This window comes from Thunnus albacares, chromosome 2, assembly GCF_914725855.1.
Source record: "Thunnus albacares chromosome 2, fThuAlb1.1, whole genome shotgun sequence".
In the NCBI taxonomy this organism is placed as follows: Eukaryota; Metazoa; Chordata; class Actinopteri; order Scombriformes; family Scombridae; genus Thunnus; species Thunnus albacares.
In genome coordinates, this window is record NC_058107.1 from 15,395,891 (window position 1) to 15,419,372 (window position 23,482).

General features: G+C 41.4%; 1 protein-coding gene across 2 annotated transcripts in view; it reads right to left on the reverse strand.

Moving 5' to 3' along the window:
• tcf7l1b (transcription factor 7 like 1b) overlaps positions 1–14,240 on the reverse strand; it is a 32,634-nt gene extending 18,394 nt beyond the window's left edge. The window contains exons 1-3 of one of the 2 annotated variants that reach the window (XM_044367926.1): positions 13,204–14,240; positions 13,005–13,077; positions 12,770–12,897 (exon numbers count right to left, since the gene is read on the reverse strand). In XM_044367926.1, coding sequence (XP_044223861.1) covers positions 12,770–12,897; positions 13,005–13,077; positions 13,204–13,389 — 387 coding nt within the window. In that variant the 5' untranslated portion in view covers positions 13,390–14,240. The remainder of the gene's footprint in view (positions 1–12,769; positions 12,898–13,004; positions 13,078–13,203) is intronic. The other variant, XM_044367935.1, reaches the window with a different exon arrangement.
• Between the last annotated feature and the right edge of the window lie 9,242 nt (positions 14,241–23,482).

Genomic DNA, 23,482 nt, shown 5'->3' on the forward strand with positions numbered 1-23,482 from the left:
CAATTATTTGTTTCAGTGTTTCTTTTTTCTTCTTCCTTTTGCGTGACATGATCCTGAGTTATTGCTTCCTGGATCCACGGCTTTAGAGCGTGATATCATGGAGCTCATGTGAGTCTTTAAATGAAGCCGTCATTGTTCTTATTCTGTCTGGTTGACTTTCAGGTAATTCTAATCAGACATAGTTAAAGAAAAGTTCTTTTACTGAGGTTAAAGTTAAGGAATAAGTGAGTAATTCTGCAACAGGCCATATAAAACTCACTGTATAATTAGACACACAAGAAAATAATTATGCATCTGGTAAGAGCAAGGCCATCTCATAAAGACAGAGCGGAGGGTGCGAAGCTATTCAAGTCAATTATGTGAAGTAAGTTATGTGGTTTCCCGTACCTGGGAGATCTGCTTTCAATTGTGACCCACTGCTCTGCTTAATGTCGATGTGATCTAATGTCAAGACAGGCTACACCTCCGATGTCAAGGATGTCATCCTTTTCCATGTCCTGTGGCATTGTTTGTCCAGTTGCACAGGAACACAATTTTTTTATTGTTTGGGGAGTAGCCTCGTTTCATTGAAATTCACAGCCGTAAACGTCGGTATAATTAACTCCAGAACACGAGGTGGTTACCCGTGGTTGGCTGGATGTTTACAGTAAAGCTCGACTTAGAAATCCAACGAGGGTGTGCGCGTCTGTAGGTGTGCATCCAAGACTACGCCAATGACACACAAGTGAGACCTGAATTTTTCATTTATGACCAAACACAAATTGACTGGAGACAGCATGGGTTACCAATATAATACAGCGTTTCCTGCCAAGGCATTTAGGAGGCAATAATAAGTCCAGCGTGCACCCTCACACTAAACAGGGCAAATACCACAGCACACTAATCACTCCAAACTCTCAGTGAAAACATAAAAATAATCTTTTTTTTTTCTTCTTTTTCCAGAAATTGCAGATAAATATTTACCTCCAACCCCCCCCCCAAAAGAGTACATTTGAGTATGTCTGCTAAAAGTGTGTTTTTTTTTCTGACAGGGCACAGTGGGTGATTGTCTCTTTTTCTCTGAGTTTTTCTTGGCTCTCTCTTTTTTTTTTTTTTTTTTAAACTTCCTAAGAGCAGCTGACAGAGGCAGGAGAGGCAATGAAGCATCTTGAAGGGAAAAAGTCAGTTTCGAAAAACTGAGGTGGGCATAAGTGGGTGTAGTGGAGAAGGCAAGAGAGGAAAAAAAAAAAAAAAAAAAAAAAAAAGGGCCTAAATTAAACACATTTGTTTCTGCTCGCACATACCACAAGTCTTATGAAAACAGAGGGCTGATTGTGTTCACTCTGCAAGTCCCCCCCCCCCACCCCCACCCCACCCCTCTCCCTCCCTCCCCTCCTCTCTTCACCACCACCCAACACCACCCAGCTCCACACCCCCACCCCCCTGTCCTGAGCAGCAGCCCCTCCCCCCGCATGCACACACACAGCTGCCTGCAGATGCCTCCTGTGTTTGCTCTCTGGAGTGCGAGCACAAATCTCCAGACTTCTGGGCCCTGCCTCATCTCACTTTTTACTACCTGACATCCCTATCACCCCACTGCTAACCCCGCTCACTCCACTCTCCGTCTCCTCTCCGCCCTCCAGCTCTGTCCTACACTCAACCGCACACCACAGGTATGCTCCCCGACACTCAGGCCTGTCGCTCTGTGTCTGCAGGGACACAGAGACCGACTGTTCGAATCTTAACACACATCAACTATGAACGCTTTTAGAAACATTTAAGGATAGAAAATGTGTCATCTGCACCGAGAAGAGAAGAAAGATGTTACAGTTTTTTGTAAAAATAATCAAAATCAAAGTTCTGTTTCCAAATTAGACAAACAAGTAAAAAATAGACATTCTTGGGACTGGAAATAAACTCATTTGACATGTAATGCTCTGTTATTATCTAACCGAGTACGAAAATATTTTCAAAAGTGGATTCAAACTTCTACAATGTACGACACAGCGTCCAACTTACTACCATGACATTCCCCAGGATTAGTTATGCGTATTGTCAGCAGACTGCAGGGAGGTCTGGACAGGAGCCAAAGCATTTTTATACCTGAAACATTTGTAAAAGTCATTCCCTGCAATCTAGAGGCTTCATTTTCATCACGCTGCGCATAGTGATATGGAGCGCTAAATCATGATTGAGTGATCGCTTCGGCTATAAATTCAATTCCCGTTCACATCCAGGGCTCCTCTTACATGTCTGAAACTTTGCGAGGAATACATTTTCCAGTAAGAACCTATAGGTTTTCCAGGGTTGAATAAAGCTTTTGGAGGAGTCACAAGGCAGAATGAGGTTGGGTCATGAGGTCCCCCACGTCTTCAAGCTTCATCAGGTCCGATGAAAGCAAAACAATGGAGTAGAAAACATAAGCAAGGGAACTGTCAACCTCATGAGAATATTATTATTCACACAGTTTCAGAAGTTTTAAGGAACTAACATAGAAGCTGTTCCAGTTTTTTTAAGTTGCTCAAAAATGCCTCGACGACATTAACCAGACCACTGAGAACTCAAGGCTGGATATGCTATTTAAAACAATATATACAGCTGCTGCTATCTTTCAGTTTCAATACAATCTAATGAGAACAGCAAGGTGATTACGATCAGGGGCTGCTGTAAATATCAGATTCCCAGGGACAGAGTTTAGGAGAGGCCCCTTACAATTACACAGTATTCAGGAATGCAGAGCATGAACCACAGTAACAGGGAGCTGAAGACAAATGCTCACATCCCATTTTGGACGTTCGAGTATGGCTCACACTACACACTAGAGAAAAGGTTCACGAACGGCATAAAAGTAGGGAAAGTTTATCTTTCATGAGGAGCTGTGTCTATGAGCCCAAAATCTGCGCCACAATGCAACAAACTTATACTCGATCCAAACTGCACACTTCTGCAAACAATTAGTGTTAACCAAAGAACTGTAAGCTGCTCAAGAGAGCGAGACTGCGAAATAGAGAGAGAGAGAGAAAGAGAGAGAGAGAGAGAGACGGAGAGAGCGAAGGGGGAGTGACTGGAGAAAGAGAGGGGTGCTTGTGCACAATTACAGCAGGGATTTATGGCCTGAGAAACAATTTATAAATCACAGCGCCTGAGCTAATGTGCTCCAGATTGTTCTCCATGCAGCTGCAATTTTGGTCTGCGTGAAACGGCATAATAAACCTGGCTGGAGGACATGTTTGGGTGGTGGTGGGGCAGGGAGAAGTTGAGTTTGTGGGTGGGGGCTGACGAGGGTGAGGCTGTGGGCTCGCAAAGTTTTGGAGGTGTTTTGAACAAAGAACTTCTTTTTTTTTTTTTTTTTTTTTAACAGCCGGGTGTTAGATTGGGTGCAGAGGTGCAGTTCTTAAATGTTGATGTTAACAGAGAAAGAGAGAATAGAAATATAAATTGTCAAATAATGCAAATAATACCGATTGAAAGATGTTTACTATGGTAACAGTGGTCCAACAAGGTAGCTGGACAGTAAAAAAACTTTTCCAAAACAAGAACTATATCTGAATAATTACATAAGTTTCCACTTAAAAACAATTGAAGTCTCGAGTCCTCATTGTTTTATGGCCTCATTGTGAAACTGTGAACTACACCCTCATAATTACATCTTTGACATAAGTGAAAATTAATTTTAGATTATAATAAGAAGAGACAAATGTTGCAAACTGATCCCTTCATTGTGGCTGCAGGCTGGTGTGGAAGAAGGGATCGGATGTGCTGAGGGAAGCCTGGGCTTTTGTGGCCACTCAGCCAACTGGCCCTGAACCTTGACCTCTAACCCTTCACCCTGGGGGGCAAACAAAGCTCTGAGTGACATCTGAAACTAGACACTCTGTGGGGAGAGAGTGTCTGGACAGGACTCAAATAACCCCATTAACTCTGCAGAAAAGATTTATGGCTTTTTATTCTGCCCCTGCAAATCTCCAAAACCTAAGAGTCACACAGATCTGTCAAACATAATCGCGCAATTAGAGGTGTGCACTGAATTTTGTCGTGTTTACTTGCCAATGTCTCCATCTTGCATGAAGATAAACAAAAATGCTCCGTAATTAACGACTCCGAGTACACACATGCCTGCAGTTAAGTGTGTATCGAAATAAATTCTGCTTAATATGAACAACGTGAAGCTAATCTTCAGTTTTAGGAGACTCGCTGATGCATATTCACCAGCACCTCCATACAATGGATTACGTAAACAGCTCTGGCAGGGGTGTACTGTAAACAAAAACAGAGAGAAAAGTTGATGGTAAATGTGCTGCGGTGAATGCGAGCCTCCGTCGCCAGAATGCTGAAAGCCACTGTAGTATTTAAATCAGGCAAGGAGGGAGGAAGACTGGGCCAAGCATTCTGTAGCTCAGCTGTGAGGCTCTAAGCCGTTGCCCTAGGGTCTTTGTCCTGCCTTTCAGGGCAAGTCTGAGGTAGTCAAAGACCCTATTCATGACCGGTGCTCCCCCTGCCAACACACCCATACAGCCCCAGTCAAGTCAGCCGAGAGCTATAGAGCCTTCCCATTTCACACGAGAATCAGACCTGCCCCTAAAGCCTGCTTCAGGGATTTCCAATAGCCAGCCCCTCCAACCCATGTACAAATCAAACAAAAGGGCTCCTTGGCCTACTCCATGTCATATAAGGCTGATTAGATCTTTTTTTTTCTAATGTAGCTACTCTAAATTTGAAGCAAATAAGTCAGTCACATTTGTAGGGATTTGGTATCTAGCCATGTAAATGGATGAGGGATTATGTCAGTGGAGGTGTGGAGCTGTCATCCAACCCTCCTACGTCCATCATTATTATTCTCCAAGACAAGATTCACCTGATGCGAATATATATTTACAGAAAAAGGCAAAAAGACTAACTAACCCTAACCCTAACCCTAACCCTAACTCGAGTATATCAAATGATAAAATCTGCCAACAAAGAAAACCTAATCATGGTGATCATCTGCGGCAGGCGCAAGGGGAATCCCGCTAGCGTCTTATGTCTGAGGAGCACAAGGCCCTCAACCACAGTCATTACTCATAACTAATCAAGAACATTACCTCATAATTTTAAATTGAGCAGATAAGGTTAGGAAAGAGTGATATCCTGTGGCTGAGTCCAAATGTAAAAATATCAGCCCATCAGTGGTTTCTGCTGTTTGTTCTAACAGGATCCACAAGTCTAGCTTGAGATAAGGAGGCTACACATTTTAGATGACTTGTGCCTTTGCTTGGCTTTAATCAAATTTGATGCTCCGCAGAACATTGTGACTCCTTAACAAGTACAATTGGTTTATGAGGGTAACTGAGGGAAGCAAGGGGCACCCAGAGGTTAAGTTATTATCAATATTGGGACAAGAAGCCCGATCTCATGGGAAATATGTGCTTATATGTATGAAAAGAGAAGTCTATTATTTGTGTGATTATTAACAAATGGTGACTTAATGGACTCATGCCCACTATTTATTTTTTTTTCACATTTCACTGATTTGATTCATTTGATTAAAAACTTGGCATGACCAAAACCCTTGACCTTAACCTTAAAAATACATAATAAACACTTAACAAAATTAGTGTCACAGCAATTTTATAGTTATTCAACAAGTACGCCAGTGTGTTATGTTATACAAGATATGTGTGTCACCTTTTGTAGATAATGTATACTTTCTGAATGCCACAATGCAAACCACCATGACTCTAACAATAAGAAACAAATTGTTAATTAATTGCTGTGTTTAAGTCAAAGTTGTTGCTGGTTTTACTGAGACTAATCAGTTATCCACATCTTATAAAAACGTTTTTAAATTCTATTTCAACCCCAGTCTTTAAACTGTTGGCTCATCACTGTATTTTAGACAAACTTATGGAACCACATCGTAACATGTGTCCTGTTCATATAAATGTATTAAACATGGAAAATTCCCTGTGGCTCCCTTTAAGATTTATGGAGTCAAACATACGATCCATTACATACATTACTTGTGTTTTCAGAGCCGGAGCTAAATTCAGATTACAGATGGCGCGTCAGTCTCATCAGTTACAGCTGTAAGTTTGGGTTTCATTCTTCATTTTTTTTTATATTACTGAGTGGAAGAAAGATCAATACTGAAACATAAAATGTATTTAAAGTTAAAAGGAACCATGGCCTATTACAAGGAAAGTAGTAATCTACATTAGCTAAGGCTAACCCAGTCAGCCATAAACTGGTTACGGTCTTTGTGCGGCTGGTCGCACGTGTATGCAGGTGCACTGTGTTGACGTGACATGCGTCTGTCAGGGGACATGAGCTGCACCAGCAGTCCAAACTTGCTCCACCATTACAGGACAAACTCAGTGGGAAGCAGCCAAACTGATTTATAACCTCAACATGAAGCACAGCTGCTCTGCTCACTGTCAACTAACCTCATCCTGGACGGATATCCATCCACTTCTTAATTTAGTATGACCACTACAACCTCGCTGATACTACGCACATACTGTACGACATGGCCTTTAGCGGTCCCCGCGCAGAGAGAAAGCATTTATATGCCCTGTATGTGAACTGAAGCGAAGCCCGATACAAATCTTAGTAGTACTGATGCTACATGTGCATGATCTGATAGCCTCCTGCTGATTGCTGATTGGGCTGTGACTGTACGGGAATGGTGAGGCGATGTGGTCGACGGTGGAGAAGCTGTGCTCTGTGGGAGACAGAATCCCTCAGATAAGTGAGTGCCTCAAGGTCTGGAAGCCGGCCCACCTCGGGATAACAGGCAAAGGAATAGCAGGACCCGTATCTGCCCCAGTTTATGCTCCCACCACATCTCATCAACAATCTCTCTCCTCTTGCCTGCTCTCTCTCTCTCCCTCTCCTGCTGCCTGCAGAGCTTAAACTGAAAACAGCTGCTTGGAATACCAGACTGATGAAACCCTGTTTAGAGCTTTTTCTTTTTCTTCCTGCTGTACAATCATGTTTTATTAGCATGGAGTGAAGCGTTTAAGGCACAATTATAGAGGGAAAACATTTCTTTATGTGAGCTAGTGGTTATGGCTGTGCAGCGGCCACATACACATACATGGGGCATCCCAATAGCACAGTTTACTGTCAGCACCCCCCCCTACTTATCAGTAAGATACAAGTAGGGCTACAACCAAGAAATAGTTTCATTATACATTACTCTACTTTCGATAGAACGTCAAAATCAATGACAAATGCCCATCAAAAGTTACCAGAGAAATGATGACACACAATTTCAAAAAGCAGTTTCAGATATGTCATGTTTGAGTTTTACAGAATTTGACTATTAATACAAAGAAATATCTGATTCATTTTCTTCTAACTTGATTCATTTCAAGACTGTAGTCACCTGGGAGCAAGACAGACTACCCAAACCTCCTGATAAATCCAGAGGTCCACCCTCCCCCCACACTTGCACAAGGCGTCCAGGTTAATACCACAGAACAGACATGACTAAGCTGGTATTCACATGACATATGATACGTGTCTCCATCTCCCACACCTCCGTCTCCCAGAGCTTCAATTTGTGGCAGAAATCTTTTTTTTTTAACCTTTTTTTTGATAATTAGCAGCTGTGGATGACTGCAGATAGCCGGCTTTGGATTTCCATTGCTTTAACCTCAACTCCTGTGACTCTTAAGTCCCATAATAGCTCAACCCTACAGTGACCATCCACTTCACAAAGACTCTTGTCCTTCGAAAGGAGACTGACAACACAGAACATGTGCAGACCTGATGACATGAGTTTTCTGTTGTTAGGCAGTTGAACCGACATGGTGTACAACACGTCTTCAAACTGTTTCAAGGCTGTAAAGAAAAGTCGAGATTTTGGTGTGAACTCAGGTGAGTTGGAGATGTTCACCTTTGGATAAACGTGCGAAACACACGTCAAACAAACACGAGTTCGTCCAAAATGTTCACAGGGAAAAGCAAGGTATCGAAAACCCAAACTGCGCAGTATCTCTGGCCAAAGATAGCAAATGAGAAAAACACATAAATTGATAAAAACACATTTGCACACATATTCATCTTGGCACATCAAAGGGATTCATTGATGTCACTGAACATGGGGAGTCTGCGGCTGGAGAGGATAGATGTTGGTTATCCTTTCCTCAAAGGGTACTGAGATGCTCCTGATGGGCCCTGCGCTAGAGAAGCCAGAGAGCACTATAAACAGAATTTCTAATGTCAGGCGGGCGGGTGGGTGGGTAGGTAGCGAACTAGCAGGCTATGGGGTAGCGGGAGGAATTGACGCCAGCTCATGCTTTCCACAGAGACCAAAGAGGGAAGGATACAGACCAGGACTGACACCATTTCACACACTTCTACACAAGTGCGGTTAGGAAATGAGCATGAGCATCCCCGGCCTGAAAACGCAAACGCCAAAGCGTGTTCCCATAAAAATCCAGAAAGAAAGATTTTATGGGAAGCTATTCAAGCTGCAGATTATAAAAAAAAAGCATATTCCCTCCAGTTATGACATCTACTGATATGTTGGTTACACAGTGAGTGATTTATACATGTAGAGGCATATAAAGTGGAACATTTGTAACATGTTATGGCAATATAATCACCACTATAAACTGCTTTGGTTTGTGTTGCACTAATTAGACTTGACTGTGATTACCCCTGTGCAATATAAAAGTAATTGCTGAGACATTTGAGTGTAATCAATTGAAATGCTCATATTTTGAAAAGTAAAAAGTACATCTCCTCCCTTTTAAACTCAATCATGATCAATTAGATATTTCAAAACATATATTTTGCCAAATTTATTTTAATTTCCTCAAACCTAGCAATAAGTTCATTATCAAATCACTCCAGGCAAGAGCTCTCAGCCAGCGATGGCATTTCTGCGGTTGCTGGCGATCTGTTTTTAATTGAACAGTGCCACTAAATTGATGTAGATGTGTTTGCCTTTGAAGAAAAAACCTTTTAAAAACTATAAACCCAGTCAAAAATGTTAGCTCTGTTGACACAGTGCTTGGTTGAAAAAATATTTGCGCGCTAACATTCAGATTACTTGCAGCAGCGGAATACAACACTGAGGGTTGTCAGAATGTGAGCCCTGTACACTGTTCCCTCTGTTGCGAAGTATCCACCTGAACGCCCCTCCGCCACCTCCCCCCTCACCCTCACAGACTTTACACACACAAGTGTGCAGCACGCATGGATGCATGTGTGCACGTACACACACGTATATAGCCTATGCGCCGAGGTGAGTGAAATGCCGAAGTTGAGCGACCTGATGAAAAGACAACTCCACACAAACAGCGTTTGCTTATGCAGGGAGAGGTCCTTTTATTCATTGGGACAATGTCTGTGTTGACTTTTCTTTGTCTGCACATTTTTAAGCACCAAAAGCTGCAGAAAGAATGGAAAAAAAAGAAGTCAGAGAGGCATGCAATTGTAGCCACTGACATGTTCAGACTTATACAAGCTCTCCATTCATATCTCGATCTCAAACCATTTTTCTATTCAACAATCATGCTCGGGAGTTTGAGTGTCCCACTGTGTATTTGATGAAGATATATTTGAGCGGCTAACCTTGCTCTCGCTTACTTGCCACCTCTCACACACAAGAGGCATTTCACTCTTTAGTGACGACGACGATGATGTACTCGCAGAGTTATCTAAAAGTGCTGATGAAGCTCACAGCGGTGGCGTCAAGCGGAGTGCATGTCCACCAATTAAATCTGACACTGACCTGTCACTACAGGAACAATGCAGCGATAATCACATCAATGAATCGACAAACAACAAGCTGGATTTGTCGGCCTGACTTCGTAGGAAAAAAAAACCTCCACCCCGCAGCAGGCAGAAGTCTGGTGGAACATCTCTCAAAACATAAAACCTCCTCCTCAGCTCTCGGTGGATTACAGTGGAATGTCAGCTCTGAGCAGGCTTTAAATCAGTTATGCTTGGCCCTCGGGGGAACTCTGTGCTGATCCCATGTAGGCCTGTCTCTCATTGCTCATGATAGGGTTGCCACATCCAAATTTAAAAGTTGGGCCTCAAATCCTTCATCGTGTAGCGCATCGTGGAGTGAAATCACTGCCTGATTCTTGAGCAACTGTGTTCTTTAAAATACTGACATGTAGTATACTGCTTTCAAACTGCACAAAAGTACTGAGATGACAAACCAGAAGGGGGAGTTGTAAATAGATACATTCAGGAAATATAAAAATGAATGCCTCTCTCACACACACACACACACATTGTTGTATCTGTATAATTACAAAAAAAAATCTTTACATCATGCTCAAAGCTATGAAACTGCAGCTTTCCACCTGGAAATGAACACAGTGGATTTTGTTGCCTGGCATTAATCAAATGATCTGTTTGAGAGACATAACTTTTAAGTGTCTCATGCAGCACAAGAACAACCACATACCACACCACACTCACAAAACAAATCTGTAAGTCCCAACAAGGCTTTCTAAGACACACAATATAATAAACTGTTTGCAGTGTCTCAACAACACAAATAAATTTACCCTGTGGGCAAAGTTTTATCTCACAGGCCAATCAGTATATTCCACATAAGTGTGCGTGATAAATGTAACTGTAGGGCTCATTAGTTAAACAAAGTTGTTGGCCAGATGTGGGTGCGGGCTACTGCTAAATATCATCCAGTAAATCTGACTACATTGAGTTTCATCCACAGGTGTAAACAAACCAAACCCCCGAGTTCGAGCCTTAAAAAGGCACTAAGCCGAACCTCTCATCCATCAAATTCACTGCATTCACGCTAAGTAACGAGCACACTGTGCAATATGGAGACCTTAAGTATGCCAGCTATTGTCTGTCCGCTTGTTTTCTGACATGGCGATGATTGACGCGGTCAGCTCACTCTGTCCCATTGACCTCATTCTTTTATTTTCTGCAATATGTAGGATTTAAGCTCTGAATTTCAAATCCTCACCGATTATTTGTTACTTTGCCTCAAGCAACAAGAACAGCCGTTTTTAATTTTCATCTTTGTTTTCCTGGACAAAACATAAGGAAGTGAGAGGCTTTCCTACCAGAGACACAACAGACAAAACAAAAAGACAAGATAATGAACAAGTAAAAAAAAAAAAAATCTGTCATTGATTCCTGACTGATTACGTGTGCTCCTTGATTATATAAAAAACATCTGCTAATGTTTCCAACTAAAAATCCTGCAACACAATTGAAGCAATAGAAGAGAAGAGCATTAATTACAGTGCATATTTATCTCTGACATTATTCCTGCAAAACTCCGGTGGCCAAACCAAACAAGACAGACCATCTACAAGTTGGTATGTATCACCTAGTGTGAGCAAAGTAGCCATTTAGTTAATGAGCCCCAATGGAGACCTCCAATGAAGCCATCAAGACTGCTCAGAATAACAATGGTCAACTAACGCCTTTCTAATTGAATGGAAGGTACAGGGAGGCGAGGGGAGTGGGCCTGGAACAGTGAAAAGAAGACAGAAAAAAAAAGAAGGGAGGAGGGAGGCGGGTGGGGGTCTTTTCAGTCAGATGCCTGCCAGGCCTTAACGAAAGTACTTGTTTTTTGGGGGGATGTGACAAGGATTGGGGGATGGACGAGCTCTGAGGAACACAGCTCTCCAGCAGGGATTATTTAAAGGAAGTTTGCATAATCCCATTTAAAATGTATTTTATAGCATTCTAAATATTGTTGGTAAAATCACCTAAAATCTTGCATGTCCCTGTGAAATTGGGATTTCTCTCTCTTTTACCTTAGTGTGAATGAGCTATATTTTAAATGTTACTACATTAGCAATGTTTGCATCATTGCTAACTGGTGTGACATTATTGTAAGATTAATCAATCAATTGTAAAGGCATGTTTTGATATGTGATATTTACAGCAGTGCAGCATTTTACTTAATCATAATAACGCTTTACCAGCTAATAAACCAATGCAACAACTGCCATTAATGGTTATAAGCCCTTAACAGCTTCATGGACAGCTGATGGGATGCAACAAATTACAACCAGTAAATCAGCAACACTTACTTAAGACTGTCAACCTTATCTAGACTTTTAAAAAGGCCCTGGTCATCGACTGTCATGGACACTGCAGGGAAATGCCACCCATGTGTGTCAAAGCAAGGTATTACATTGTTGTTACTGTGGGATATGACTTCAGAAACCTCTTTTTTATGATTTCTTCTGCAGATAATGTGTGCAAAAAAAGCCTGCGGGGTGTAAAATACACTCTGTCGATAGTTACTAGCCTGCAGACAAAAGAGCTGTCTCCCTTAAAAGCACCCTGAATACAAAAAAAAAGCAAAGCAATCTTGTGGAAGTGGCCACACATAAAAATATCTAGCAATGCTAAAATACATTTTAGAAGAATGCTAGGCTCCATGTTGCAATACATAAGTCCATAGTGGAATTATAATGATAGTACAAGACATAAAAGCAGCTTTAGGAAGACATGGTCACTATAATCAACATCCAGCATGTGTGCTGCTGCAGTGTATTTTCGATAAGGAATTGCCATAAATTATCCCAAACAAAAATATACATTAATGTATCTGAACTTTGAGCAGAATGATAAGTTGTCAAACGCAACCCTTGTCGAGGGTGGATGGCAGGGAGACATTTATATCCCCAAAAAGAACAAAGAAGTAGTTAGTACTCCTTGAGAGGCCACTCGGAGGGAATATGGCGGTCTGGCAGCGCACACAGGAACTTTTACGCACGGCCAAAGTTTTTTGGAGAGTGCGACAGAGCACAAGACAGAGGGTGAAGACTAACGCATCCACATGGGCACTTACTGTTCTTGCACTCGGAGACAGTGAGCCGTTGGATAGGTAGGGATTGGTGAGGTCTGGGATCATAAGAAACGGGTAACCAGGATAGTGAGGACTCTTAAAAAAGCCACCATCTTGCTGCCTTCTCAGTGCTGCAGGGATAAAGAAAAGTCGTATGTGAGGGTTAATAAAGGCAGAAAAGCAACATAAATGCCAGCTTAAGTACACAGAGCACCGATAATTTTCTCCTTTTTTTTACCTTCACCGAAGTAGTCTCTTGTTTTCTCATAACTTTCTGAGTCGGGTCTGGTTTGGGGGCGCCTCTCTGCTTGCTGACAAGGGGAGAATATACACACGGAGTAGGGAAGAAACTATTGAAACTTTCAACACCATTAAAAGCACGTTTCTCTTAATGCTGAGCCGTGTGTGAGGAACATTATTTAACACGCAGTCCTTACCTCTGAGTCTGACGAGCTGCTGTTGTTTTCCGACTCGTTCACTAAGGAGGATTTCACATCATCCAAATCCCTTTCCGCGGATACGTTTTCGGATATCTTTTCCTCCTGCTCCCCTTCGTCTTTGAAAGATATCATTTCATCGTTGGCCCCCAAATCGTCCCCACCACCTCCGTTCAACTGTGGCATTTTTGCAGAGCAAAGAGGAGTATCGAGAGGAGGAAAAACAATCGCTAGAACAATTGACTTTTTTTTTTATCAGATCAGTGTAGTCCAAACGAGTCACTGGAGTAACAAACTATCTACAAGAAACTGTTCATTTTTCTCAGAAGTCCCTTTTTATCCTCTGGACATGATCCATGACGAGTCTCGCAATAATCCACAGTAGAAGTTACAACAGGGACTCTGATTGAAAATATCGATGGATATTTGGCGTCGGTTGCCGGATGCGCAGTAACTTGGCAAAGTTTCGTCTCCTTCGCAGCTTGTGGACAACTTGTGGCCCCTGTGTGTGTGTGTATGTGTGTGTGTGTGTGCGTGCGTGTGTTTGTATGTGTGTGTCTCCTTGTTGTGCTGCTGAGGAATGGGATCTCCTCCTAAAGAGCCCAGGGACCACATAAACTACAGTCCGAGCGACCGAGAGGTTACTCAAGAACAAGAAACACGTCCGATTTCATCTCCTAATATCCATGTGTAAGAAAACAATGGCTCCAGCGAGCAGCAAAAAAAAAGAAGAAAAAAAAAAGAAAAAACACGAGACGGTCAGGCTGCAGTTTTCTTCACTTCTGACTCGCTTGCTTCCCACAGAAGTTTAAACCCACGCTTCGCTGTTTTCCTGGCGAGCGATAAACTCGGAAAAACTATAAAAGCCAAATAAAACCCGGTGCAGAAGTGGTAGATTTTCAGCTGGACGCAGTCGCCCTTTCCCTCCACATTGCTGCCGGGGAATGCGCCCTGAAAACTACTTGGTTGTTCAAGTGGAAGAAAAGCGCAGCCCGTTCGTCCGTAGAGGAGGAGTTTGCATTGAAAACCGACACTTCATTCACCACCATGTAGATCAGCTATTCTTAACCCTCAAGCCACCAATGCACAGTTCACCACACCACAAAACACAATGAACAGCGAGTAGAGCTCCAAGCCATGCTGACTATACAGTAACCAAATATTATATAAATTATTATTACCATCATATTTATTATAATTATTATTAAAAGCAGGAAGACACGTCGCCATCAAAATGATTCCGTCTTACCAGTCATTGCAATTAAATTATGAGAATGAGCACAATTGACGTTTCCACTAATTGTGTTTTATTAGCGTCAATGTAAACTTGAGCAGCAGACATGTGGTGCGTCCTGTTGATATCTACAGTACTGTCGAGGCAAACACCAGAGACCACACTGCCTCCATCTGTGTGAAAATGACAGGCCCAGGTTCAGTGGGAAAGTCATAATTACACGCTGCCATGTAAATTGCATGTCTGTGTGTCCTGAAACAATACGCTGGGAAAGACAAAGCGCCATAACACCTGGGATAAGCGTGGCCCATTATGGCTCAACTATAGGCATAGATAGAGTGAGGCAAGCCTCTGAACATCCAGGCCTTGTATGACAGGACCAGCCTTCTCTGTAGTCTGAAATACTGTACATGGCCCCATTGTTGTTTTGAGGAACAGGATTGGAGGCCCAGTTTTGCAAGCAGTCTTGGAAGAACAAGGGAAGTGGTCACAACTATTTTTTTTTAGTTCCTGTGAAGTAACACACACATAAATCATAATTGTGACTTAGAGATGTGTTTTCATATGCACGAAAAAGAGATATTTGCTCACAAAGCACTAAAAGTTGCAAAGTTTTCCGAGGTGTAACAATAAGATAGCTGTTATTCATGTGTCCCTTCAATTTTATTCTTTTAAAACATTTTCTTACTCCATACTTCACATTTTCCAGTCCAAGTCCAATGGACTTCTCTTTGGTTCTGATGCAATTCGACAGGCTTCCCCTGTATGAGAAAAGAATTCATTGATGTTGTCGACTGCGTGTCAGCAAGCTGAGGGTTGACTGACAATTCAGCTGTGTCTCCACGGGCCTCATTAGATCCCCACTCCTCCTGGGTGTTTGTGTGTGTGTGTGCACGTCAGTGTGTGTATTTGTATTCAGTTAAAAGCAACATAGTATAGTCGCATCTCTATGAATTGCATGCAGGGTGGTTATGGATAGTGTGCTTCTTGTACACAGAAATACACGTTTGTACTCGCATGCACACACGCAGGTGAATATTTGCCCTCAGGGCAACACATCATTGTTTTTCTGGTCTACAGTATATGCAGAGAATGTAACAGAATGCATTTTCCAAGTGATGCTCATACAAGATGTGTATTTTAATCATCCTAATGTAAGATCCAGCCCCCTCGTTTGTCATTGAACTAAAGTTTTCTCCTCTTAAAACAAACACAAAACCGATCAACTACAGAATCTGTTCTAAATATATCACATGTCAGAGATGTAACGGACTCTGTATGTCCCAGCAGGTATAATTACAATTATTCAGTGCTCATGCACCATAGCCTTATGAATGATTAATAAAGAAATCAAATATTAAAACAAGTCAACACAGAAAAATAATAATCACATGCATAAAGCAGTTGCTGAACAGGAATATCTCTTAAACACTGACACTTCTCACACATGCATAAGTTTCAGCACTGTGCTATTAAGCACCGTTGGCATGCAGTAAACATACCGTATTTCACAGTTCGCTGTAACAGCACAGTGAGATATAACACTTTTGTGATAAATAAAAAAAATCCAGTGTATCTGGAAGGTTTTATTCCAAAGTGAGAAAGCCATCATTTCATAAATTAAATGATGCCTATCATTTAAAAAATAAAGCACATTAATGGGTTGCTGTTAAATTTGCCTGAAAAATATGATGATTTTGTGGACATAATCAGATAAATTAACTCCTCACAGTGATTTATTCATCAAACCAGCTGCTCTGTGGCTTTTTGGCAAATATGTCAATAAAGTATTTGATTAAAATTATTTTTTTTATACATTAAAAGGACTATATCTCCTTTATATTTACCTACATATCCCTCCGTTCTCCCTTTGCCTTGTTAGAGAGGGATTGGTTTTAACTGGGAGTTGATGAGGGGTCAGGAGAGATGCGAACAGCCACAATCTTAGCCTGGGGGCAGATCGACTGGTGGCCAGAAAATTTATTCAGAGGGTGCTGTCCCTGCATCTGCCTTACTTTGAAGTTGCTCTCTCAACTCTGGCTTGTCGTACGTGACTGTGTGTTCATTTTTTTCCCCCCTCTCACTAAAGAGAGTGAGAAAAAAAAAAAAAGCAGAGATGGTGTGCATGTGTGTGTGTGTCTGTGTGTCCATACACATGTATGTGTTTCTCCACGCCAGGTGTGTTCCACTCAGAAAGTGTTCTGCCGTGTTTGTGTGCGCAGTGCTGTGTGTGTGTGTGTGTGCGCGTGTTGGCTTACTCGAGAGAAAGTGAGATTGGATGAGAGAAAGCGGTAGAGGGAGGAGAGAGAGAGAGGGAGAGATGCTGAGTGCCAATCCATACTTGCTTTGGAGAATTCAAGGTCATCCTTTCATGTTTTGCCAACCATCGGCCAATCACTTTCCAATCAAAGTGGTGCTTAATTCAGCAGTAATTCCCATCTTCTCACCACATTTTTTCGACTCGCTGTTTCAGAGGTGTTAAGGCATTTCCCTTGTCTTTCCTCTGATCTGCTGCGGTGTGTCCAACATGTCTTCCCAGGCCAAACCCACCCTGTCAAGCTCTCTAATAATACTAGTTAAAGTGCGCAGAGGACATGTCAGATCACACAATGTGCTACTGCTGCTCCTATCTATCTCACTTCAGGAGATTTAGGTTTCACTTGATTGTCTCTGAAGCAGTGTTCTTTCATGAATTCAATCAGCCCTCCAGAATGTCTCCATTCGGTTTTATACAGCTTGAATAGCGCAAGATTGGGCGGAAAAAGAGGTCAAAACAATTCTGGAACAATTATAATAGATGTCATCTTATATCTTAATATTTGTGATGATGTTATTCACATAAATTGCTGTATTTACAGTATGAAAAACATATTGTTTTCTAGGATTTTATCAAAATATTGACTGATCGAAGGGTTTCAAATCATTTAATATCTGTCAGTGGTTTTGATTATATTATGACTATATTTCTATGCTCAAATGCATTTTCCCTGATCTGACCTTATTATATAAACATCAAGTGTGCACCAACTCTCTTTCAGACAGGCTCTACAGATTAAAAAGACTGAAAACTAAACATTTGCCTTTTCAACCAAAGGGCAGGATCCATTGCACAACTCTTTGCATCACCACTGTGCCATATTAGCTCACCTCCTCAGTCATCATACTAAGTCTGGATGGGAGTGCCTCATGCAATCATGGATCTCACAAAAATAACCTCATATCCGTTTTAATCCACAGAAAGGTCCCCTTTCCAGGCTGGTATGGGCGTATATGGCATTTAAGACTGTGTGAGGATATGATTAGATGACAGTTTTTACTGCCTAAAGGGTGTAGCTGAAACACTAAACTGTGTGCAGAGAAGGGAAAATAAAAGACTGTGTTGCAAAGTTTTACTCGTGCCTTTCTCCTTCTCTCTGGTGTTTCGTTGCATTTGCGGTATCTTTTTTCCAGAATGCTCCTGTTTTGTTTTTGTGTTTTTCTGCAGAACGTACACTAGAATGAGTGAAATCCTGCTTTAATTAACTGAATGCTGACTGTGTTAAACACTATATAATATGATATTATTATTACTGTGCAACATTTCATTCCGAATGAACATATTTCAAAATTTATGAATGAACACATTTCTGTCCAGTGTTTTCCTGCCTTCCACTGCTTAGATAGCCTCCAGTGAATGACTGAGTGAATAAATGAATGAATGAATATTGCCGTAGCAAATGCTAATCAATGCTAGTCCTACAAGGGTATAACATTATAAGCTTTGAAAGACATCAAACATGTCTAAGTCCTCCAGTGCGGATTTACATGGTTGCTAAGAAAGGGCTCACTCACGCCTCTTGACTGAAATACATGTTCATGTTTTTCTGTATTGCAGAGGATGCTTTTAAGGAGCATTATTTCTGAGAACTTCAAAGCCTGCCAAAAGCACTCTCATTTTGGAGTGTGCAGCAGCTTGAAAATGTACTTATATTTTCCAAATGGACAGGAAGAGGCCCTCACTGGTATTGAGGTGATGCTAATGCAGTGTGGCGCTAGTCTTCTGTATAACTCGGTTTACCGCACAAAAACACAGCCTGTATTAAACACTATTAATCTTTTACAGGCTTGATTTTATACAAACTTTAATTATCCTCTAATTTTAATTACAAGAAGACAAGTATATTCTTTATTTTTTGCTGTGTCTATATGGAAATTTTTCTTTTATGGCTTAAGGAAAAAAATATTCACAGCCAACAACACCAACAGGTCCTCTGTGGACGCTATTTACTATGTACAACAATGTAACTACCATAATTGTCCACAAAGCCTGACTCTTTCCAGATGCTGCATTCAGGCTTTCTGCTATCACTGGTTTTATTGATCCAGTTAACATTATCGTTCGCAAGGTCACGGTCTTCAACTGTCTGTGTTTTCTCAGCTGAGGACGCATTGCACCGCTCCTTGGAGGATTGGAGATTCTTTCCTGTGATGTAAACCCTGCCCAAGTGAGAGGCTGTTGACTTTATTTAATATGTCCGCCAGATTTTTATGAGCATTACACAAATGAAATGGTTTGCATTATGCGTGAACCATACGTTCCAGAGAGGCATGCACGGCTGCAGACAGCTGGAAGTAACTTGAGCCTCCTCAGTCACTTATCAGCCCTGGCATCCCTGCCATTTCCCATAGCCATCTTCAAGCCAGAAGAATCCAGCCATTGTTTTCATCTCTGTGGGCCCTGTGTTAACTCAGCAATGCCTCGCTGATTGTTGCAGAGATATTAAAGAAAATGGTAGATTTGTCTTTGTCCATATAACCCTGTCTTGTGACATCCAAGCTCTATGTGTATTTATGTGTGTGTGTGTGAGAGTATGTGTGTGTTGAGGGGGGTTCCACTTGATGCAGTCGTAGAGAGCAGCTGCACCTGCCCTGTATGTCAACAACAGGGTCTGGAGCAGACACTCAAGAAGAGAGGTAGCTTTCACACCACTGGCCTCGCTGAAGCTGCTTACTTTCCAAAGACAACAATGCCCACGCTGCTCTGCTGCACCACAGAGCTTTTAGGCTCTATAGGCTTGGCGCCTGGTCTGTGTGGCCTCGAGATTATCTCCCGACTGAGCCCTCTACATACAAGCTTATTGGACTTCCTCACGTCCCCTTGTTTTTGTGGCTCTAAAGTTTCCAGGATGCTTTTTGACTGTCTGTTTTACACATAGAGACAGGATCCCCCGCGGGGGTTGTTAAGAGGTTACAGGGGGGTAGTAAAGGGGTCAGGGAGAAACTGTCAGTCTATTTCCTTTCTCTGGCCTTGGGAAACTGCACCACAAGTCTTTTGCATATTTTTAGCGTCCTTGCTGGTTTTTGTCTGTGTATCCACAGGAGAAGATAAAGTTATTCCCGGTCCATGAGGAACTTTTGTTTTTCACATGGATTACTTATTATTAGTGTTGTCTTTTGGCTTATTTTTTTTCTCTCTCTCTAGCTATAGAATGACCATATCCAGCACACAATCTGTCTGAATAAGGCACGGGGTCTGGAAACCATCATCTTTATGCGTGAGTGTGTAAAACTCTCTTCTATAGAATTACTGCTCAACCCCGTGCTGGTGGTTGTCTCATACACGTATGTGTGTGTACACTCACAAAGAGACAGGGTTTCTGTGGAGAATAAGAAACTTGTACATTGCTCTTTTTGGTGTCTTCGGAAATTGATATACTTTTACTTCTATGTTGAGACATGAGTAATGAGGAGACTGAGACTGTTGAGGATTTTGTTGTCTACAACAAATTCTACAGCTGTGTTGATTTGTGTTCAAATCCTATTATCAATATCCATCAAATGTTTTCTTGTTTCTACGCTAAAAAAAGTATACTCTCTGTGGAAAGTACAGATCTATTTTCCTGGTAATTGTGAAGTACTTTGAACATTGTTATTAATGCAGAGGATGAAATAGGCGCCGTGTTTTTCTGTTTCTAAATTGATGTTCTGGTATGTTCTAATGTATTCTTTGCAGGGAACTGAGTCATGTTGATTAGACGCATCTGAACTCTAAGAACTCAAAATTGACGTGATTGTAGAGGACTGTGCTTAAAAAAAAGAAGAAAAAAAGATAGACAAGAGAAATCGCATGAGATAGGTCAGATGATTAAGTAAAGAGCAGAGCCCAGCTCCCTCTCTTCTTTGTCAACTTTCCTCCAAGGTCAGGTCAGGTATTGAGTAATCACATTCAGCTGAGAGAGTGAGCTCTCCCAAACCTGCTGGGCAGTCATGCTCATTTACATACAAACAGCATTCACTTAGAATGGCCTGAACACTGCCACAGCCCAGATAATATTGCTCACGGACGTGTCTTACCTGCTGCACCACATTTCTTCTCGTTATCTCATGACGAATAAACACCTCTCCTCTCTCTGTCTCTGTAGTTCATTCTTTCTTCTGTGGGAGACTAGCTGCTCATCTGCTGTTTCGGAAATAGCTGCTGTATAATGACTGTAGCATAGCTAAACCACTGTACATGTTGCTCTATAGAACTTAGATCATCTTTTAACCACCTCAGTTATTATCACTCATTATGTTCTGACGACTGGCACTATTTGTGTTGCCACTCATGTGCTTCAACATAATACAGTATGTGCTGCTAGAACTGTATGTCTTCTGAAATAGACTGCGGTGAGAAAAAGAGCTACTGTAAAACAAACCCTGAGTGAAGAAACCACCTTGAAGATATTACATTTAAACAGAAAGCGTGTTTAACCACTTTAAAATTATCTTAACCAGACTGCTCTTGGTTCTTGCTCTCTAATTCCACAATACAATTACCATTCAGTGACTGGGAAGGTACGTGCCAATAAAATAAGTCATTTCTGTTTTGCTTTGGCCCACCTCTCTATAATGCTCGACTCTGCAGCTGCACTGCTGTGGAAAACAAACAGTGCAGTGCAGCTGGGCTCCTCAAGACAGCGAAAGGGGAATTTTAATCCCATTTTTTCTTCTTTGGCACCAGTCAGATTTATTTGGTCATAAAGAAAGGGAAAAGCACCCCACCATCTGAGAAAGATTGGGAAGTGAGAACGCAAATTATGCCAGAATTCCAGTTGCAGACTTAGAAACACAACAGGCCAGGAAATGAATCTCCAATAGGTCAAAGTGCTCAAAGCACAGAGGAGTCTAATTAGCCCAGATAGTGGCACATTACTGGGATACCTGGACAGCTCATATCAGCCTGTCATACTTATGGAGAACACCTAGAACTAACTTGATGTGCTGCTACACTGCAGATTTTTACAGTGATATCATTCACAGTAACAGTTTTATCCACCATGAGGTGCATAAGCACCAAAGCCTACAGGCTAACCTACACGTGTCTCTCATCCATTCCCTGCAGCGTGGTCTGAAAACAAACTATCCAAAGAGCCTCAAACTATTTCCAGCTGTCACGTCCCTCCTCCAGTAGAACTCCTAACCTGATATGACAGGGCAAGACGAGGTGAGGGTCAGGCCCCGAGGAAGATGCATAACATGTAACTCAAACTATGAGCATTATATTCATAATTGCCTGTGGTTGAAAAGTGAAGACCGCCATGTGCTGCACCTATTGTGTCTCATGTTACCTGTATTAACTTCTCATTTTACAACAGACACTAGAAGTCTTCACACATACAGTTACGAGATAGCTAAGAATAATGAAAACCACAATGTGACTACATTCACCTAATAGAACTAATATAAATTTGAAATGAACAATTTGTATAAAAACATTTGACTCTATAAAATATGACACATTGTTACAGATTTAACTTCCCAACAGTAAATGTAGTTGAAATTAGCTCCAGCTCAACCAGTGACAGCAGTAAAATACTTCAGCATCAGTAACAATAATCCAATAAACTTATAGCAATACAACAGTCATAGAGACTTTTACTTTTGATACTTTAAGTACAATGTGCTGATGATGCTTCTGTATGTGTACTTGAGTACAATGCTGACTTGTTATTGACTGTGTCGACACTGTTGTGTACTGTGGCTACTTGTAGGCTACTTGAATACAACTTCCACCATTTCAATTATATTTGATACTTTGGAGTGTAATTATTCACCTGTATAAGTCAGATACAGTAGGTATATTAGGCTCTCTATTGACTGTTTGCACAATACATCAAATGTGACAATTAGCACTCACATAAAAATAAACTACATCAGTTTGGGAGTAGATACAATCACAGTGGATCACAGCGTTTTTGTTGCTGTGGATAACAGTCTATTAGTAATAAGCTGATAAAATGTAATGCAACAAGCATCTGGAATGTTGTTCAAAGCTCCACTTAGCTTAGCTCCATAAAAAAGATAAATGTGTCCCGGTGAATGTCCACAGACACTGTCTACTCATCCAATTCCTCCAGCACACTGAGGCAGAGGACAGGCTGCAGACCCTAAAACACTTTGGTTCAAGTGCAATAAGAAAAAAAAGAGTCTATAGCTCAAAAGGCCTTAAAAAATAAACTTCAGAGGGAATATTGCATGGATGCTGTTTCACACAGACACAAGAGCACATACTGATATACACCTAAGTTTGTGCTGTCAGTTTAGTCTCAGGAGAGGTGCAAGAACTTTCCATTATGGCAGCATGGTGTCTCTGTTTAACTACCATAAACTGTAAGGAGACAACATATTTTAATCAGGCTTCAAAAACAGCATTTATACGGCTGTTTATATGCTGTTCTGTTAGGGAAAAGGTCACTGCAATCATAAGCATATACATACTCCTTTGTCTCAGCCGGTGTTTGTGCTTTCTGTGGTTAAAGTGTAACATTTGTGTGGTGAACGTGCTACAATACAACCACTCCTCTCTTGGCAGTTTTTTTTTAATTTAATGATATGCCTTACCCTCTGTTAGCTAGTTTGTTAGATTGAATTTCCCATATTTGTATGGGAAAGCTTGCAGACTATGGGCTCCATCAAAGACATGCAAAGAACGTACGCAAGGAACAGAGCTCTACACATGAAGAACACATTAAGGCAATCAGGATGTTCAATATGAAATAGTCAGTCAGAGCATTGTCCTGATTT